A 5,405-nucleotide genomic window follows, 5' to 3' on the forward strand; every position below is an offset into this window, starting at 1 on the left:
TTTTGTGTTCTGTCTATTTCCGGGTCAGTCATTCACAGGCCACATTATCGCTGCGCATGACTAGAGAGACGACAACATCTGGCAGAGAAAACACAACATACACTAACATTGAAAGGTGCTCCTCCCAAAGTCAATATCTCAAGGATCAAATGTTTATATTCAAAATATAAAACAACTAGATTCAGCAATTATTAGTATGGAATCGTGACTTACTTTGATAGATAATGGAAATCAAAGAGACTTTCTACTGGGCCATTTTTGTAGAAAAGTAGCAGATTTAGTACGTTGTTTGGACATAATAAGATGTGATTTTGATCTGATGGACTCTACGCTCTTATTTTTTGTTTTGTGTAAATGTCCTTACAAGTTGGCTCTGTGAAATAGATAGAATTGTGACTTATTTTGCTAGATAATGGAAATCAAAGAGACTTTCTACTGTGCCCTTTTTGTAGAAAAGTAGCAGATTTAGTACGTTGTTTGGAAATAATCATGTGATTTTGATCTGATGGACTCTACCTATGCTCTTATTTTTTGTTTTGTGAAAATGTCCATGCAAGTAGGCTCTGTGAAATAGATATTGTGTTTGATTATACAAGATTGCATCCCTGGCTCAAAACAGCCTTTAGAGGATGTGTATCAAAAATCTGCAGCTTAGACAGAAACCTTATCTTCAGAGAACACAGTGTGATTATAAAGCTGGCCCGGGAGAACATCTCAGGAAATGAACATCCACACAAAGAGATGAATCTCGACACCGGAGCATCCGTCTGCTGCTCTCAGTGACCTGGTCATTTTACACGAGAACACTCGACAGGGCCCTCTTGTGATGGGTAAGGAGCGGTGCAAAAATCACCGGAATAACAGGAAGACGACTCATCAGTGTGCGCAGGCGCATTGCAGACCGAGGCGAAAACGCGGAAGACCCATGCTAGAAGATAACAGACAACACGCTGTAATCGCTTCTCAGAACGAGTTTTAGGAAACGATAACGGTCGTGCATCGGATCTGGTGTAAGATTTAACTGAGCGATGATGGTGTCGATAATGCATCTGTAGCCGAAGCTGCTTCTGCCTCATTGAAACACAACAAACTGTTTGCGAGAAGAAGCCGAGAAGATGCCAGCTCGTAACGTTCACGACACCCCGGACAGTAAAGTTAGGTACTCCAGGCTGGCCACTGATGATGACGGCTACACTGATTTACAGGTAAGACGTATTGTATGATGTCAGTTCACTATACTCATAGCATGCATTTTATGAAATTGTATTAAAATGATCTATGGTGGGTGCTTTTCAGGTATTATAACATTATCTCTCTACACGCACACACACACACACACACACACACACACACACACTCGTAGTGATTATAGCAGCAATTCTGGACATAAAGGGGTAGGCTACTCCAGTGATTTAGTATTGCATTTTAATAACATTGGAGGAATTGTTGTGAGAAAGTCAAAATCAATTCAGCAGAGACAGAAATGTCCTGACTTTAAGCACCTAGTGTGGGTCAAGCTCCAAAACACTTGATCCTACATTTCCCACAATGCAACCTGATATATGTATTTAGTTTACTGGATGTTACATAGCTGCCTCACACAAGGAGAAAGTTGTTTTAAGTTTGCAATATAACTTAAAGAGAAAGCTGCATTTAATAACTGCATGTATTTCTAGAATAATTACATAAAATAGTAGACACAAAATAATTATATTTTATATATTTTATTCCATCACCAGAGCAACATATCATGGGTCATGGGTGTGTTGTTTTGCTGTCCTGCCTTTCCATCGGTCTGTTTGTTTGTTTTTCCGTGACGTCCATAGGGTTGCTTCTTTTTGACTGATTCCATGTGAAAGCAACGTTGTTTCATACTTGGAAATGCTTCTTCAGAGTCACAAATGTCATTAAACAAATGTTTTCACAGGCTAAATAACACTCTGCACCTCTAACAAAATGTGTGGGGTTTTCACAGTATTTAGACACAAGGAATGCAATGAATAACCATCAAAACACATCTTCAAACACATAATGTAACATGACAGTTTCATGGCTCACACAGTCAGTCAGCTTACTCTGAAATGAAATATCTGTCAACCTGTCACAGACTTGCACTTTTCCAAGAAGTTCAAGTACATTATGAGCCAGACTCATTTTGACTGGCCAGTTCAGTACATGAGTGGGAAAACAGGCAGTGCCACCAAAAGCAAGCTGTGTTTGAGAAAAGTGTTTCTAATTATATATTTCTCCTCCTCCGCAGTTCAAAAGAAGCCCACCCAAAGTCCCATACAAAGCCATAGCACTAGCCACAGTCCTCTTCTTGATCGGCTCGCTGTTAATCGTCATTGGCTCCCTTCTCCTGGCTGGATACTTTGGAGCCACTGTGAGTACTTGTGTAACGCACAATGAACAATGGTTTTACTTTATTGAAATGAATATTTTCTCTCTTTCAGCACTCGGACCGAACTGTTCCTGTCCTTATCATTGGGATCCTTGTCTTCCTCCCTGGAATTTACCACCTACGAATAGCTTACTATGCATCGAAGGGCTACCGGGGCTACTCCTACGATGACATCCCGGACTTTGATGACTGACAGACACCACAGCTTCAGTCTACATGCACTCATGTATACTCCTAATACTCTGCTTTTGCTAATTTAAAGGCGCTGACATTTTGAAAGAAAATAAGCTTAAATAGATCATGCAAATTACCTCCATCTAAATCTGGATGATTTTGATGTTGCCGTCATAGGGTTGCATGCCGAGGTTGTTGGTGCCAGCCTGCCGTTATGAAACCAAATCAGTATCGGACATTTTTTGATTTGTATATTTATTTTGTTCGCTTGATAAATCAATAAAACTATAATTTGATGGGTATCTTTTATTTGTTTATTTGTAACTTTACACTGAGTTGGTCTACAAGAGGACACATTTTAGCTCGTAGTACAGTAGGTAGAGGAATTCAACCATGTGGCTACTTTTGCACCGAAACAGAGCTGATACTACAAGTCGAGCCAATTCTCAAAATGTATTATTTTCATGCCAAATAAAAAAAACTTAAATTGTAGTCAGTGGGTTCTGTAATTTGAGGTGATCCACCCACATGTTTGAGGGCAGTGAAAACTCATAAAACTAGCTTGTAATTAATTAATTTACAGGACAATTAAGATAAAGGTGTTTAAAGATGTCAGGCTAAGTGATTAACCTGCATCTTTGTATATCTCATCTGGCAGAAAACATATTTAATAAAAGGCCATATTGGCCTGTCCACACTACGATCAATATACCAAATAACAGTTTCCCTTACCCTTCGCTTTATTCTTCCTTACGGCTTAAAGCACTTCTTCCTCGAAGGATTTCATGTGATTAATGCCAATCCTTTGATCTCCATATGGTGCACATGGCTAGTGAGACTAATCGTTGTCAAACAGGAAGTACACAACCTATAAAACCTGATATTTTTGTTAAATAAAAAAATAAAAAACGTTCCTCTTCTAATCTGCTACACTAGTTTATCAATTTCAACATCATTTGAAGCTGCTTTGCAGGATAATGTAATAAAATGGGTGCTGTCTAAAGATTTTAATTAAATACATTATTACTATACAGGCCGACAGGCGGCAGTATAATGCCATGAAATAAGCGATAATAAACACCTCACGTTGTAGTGGGACATTGGAGGAATACTACAGTATTTTAACAGTGTCCACGTGTGAGTCATCGTGTTCAGCACTTGATTGGCTGTTTTAAACTGTAGGTAAACAAGGACGAGCAGCGTGTCCTCGTGGGTGTCCCAAAAAAACCCAATACACCACATCTTAGAGAAACATCCATCTCAAATAACGAGGACATCAGAAGACGTGGTTTTGTGGTAAGGTAATGAAAGTCTTAATAGTAAAGTTACTAAATTAAGTCAAGCGTTAAGGGTGACCAAATTAGATTGAATAAAAACATAATAGTGTAGTTAGTTTTCTTCTTCTGTTATCTCAGAGTAACACGTGGCTTCGTACCACAGATAACGGTCACGTTAAATTGTAAATGCGTCTTCTAACTTAGCATAGCCGCTAGCCTAACTCAATAGTAACCACAATAACATGTCAGTTAACACAATAACATAGACAATAACGTTACTTGATTTATGTCTTGAGTAAAAACAGCTAATGTGAGGTTTCTGAAGAGAATCTAGCAGCTCTTACTAGCTTGAACAGAAACGTTACTAGCTGTAGCTTAGCTAACATTTGAATGGCAGTGAGTTGTCGTTATTAAGGGCGGCTGAGCTAACGTTAGGTACAAATGTAACGCTACATTAGCTCTTAGTCTAATTTACACATTGCATTGACATTCAGGTTTTTATAAAATCGTTATTTGTCAAATATTTCCAGAGAAAATGGACTTCAGAAGACGTCTTATTTCAACACGTGTTCCAGTAGGGTCATCTTTACATTTATAACCTTTAATATTACTGATAAGTACGGTTGTAGCTTGCTCACTATATTGATTATCTTCACTGAAGTTGGTCGTTAAATGAACATTGTAAGGTGTTGGTGGTGTGTGAGTGGTGGGTGTGGCAAAACCCAACTCACAAACCTAATGTTAGTATTTGAAATTACATTTTGAATATATAACACCTGTTCTCCATTTCACACGTTACTTGAGGAATGTGGATATATCTCATGAGAACATGTGTTTTTGTGACTGTTATCCTGAATCCTGTACCAAATGTGTACGCTACTTTAAGCGTGTGTTTGCCTTTTGTTACGCTTCTCGAGTCTTTCCCACGAAAACGCGCTTTTGTCTGAGGCGGTTAAGTACGAGCTGCGTCAAGCCACACAGAGACAGGTGGCACACTACCGGAAGTTGGTTATTTCAACTTCAACATAAAAGCGTTGGGCTCTCGATAATAATGTGAAACGTAGGTATGGGAGACAAACGGCAATTTTTCATTAATATTTTAAGACTAGAGCTGCAATTACGTTCATGTCAGTCGTAATTTGTCATAGCAAAAAGCACAAGTGTTAATGATAACGTTGATGATGATTCTGTTCTGATCAGCAAAAAGCAGCTAAACAAAATTCAGTCACATTAGAAAAGCAAGAGACAGTTAGTAGTGTTGATATTAATCTAAACAAGTGGCTGAAACTATTGATGGATTATTTAAATTGCTTGATAAATCGCTTAATTGACTAATAGTTTTAGCAATGGATGTTTTACCCACCTCGTTAGTCAGTGTGGATTTTATTGTGAAATCTGAAACAGGAAGTGCAGTGGCTGTTTTCTGTCCCCTGCAGTGGGAGGGGAAATGATAATAATGGGAGGAGAGACACGGCGAGAGTATCAACAGCAGGACTCTGAACTAAACGTGCAGTGTGCGCTCTCTTTCTGATAAAACTTGGTTATAGATTTAC

At 38.6% G+C, this 5,405-nt stretch overlaps 1 protein-coding gene across 1 annotated transcript; it reads left to right on the forward strand.

The window, feature by feature from the left end:
* The first annotated feature begins 913 nt into the window (after positions 1–913).
* On the forward strand, positions 914–2,871 carry tmem230b (transmembrane protein 230b). Its single transcript, XM_079161709.1, has 3 exons — positions 914–1,205; positions 2,261–2,383; positions 2,454–2,871. Exons 1-3 carry the CDS (start codon positions 1,116–1,118, stop codon positions 2,592–2,594), a joined length of 354 nt encoding a protein of 117 aa, XP_079017835.1. The 5' UTR covers positions 914–1,115; the 3' UTR covers positions 2,595–2,871.
* Positions 2,872–5,405: the final 2,534 nt, after the last annotated feature.

The sequence above is a fragment of the Pholis gunnellus genome (assembly GCF_910591455.1).
Source record: "Pholis gunnellus genome assembly, chromosome: 6".
NCBI lineage: Eukaryota > Metazoa > Chordata > Actinopteri > Perciformes > Pholidae > Pholis > Pholis gunnellus.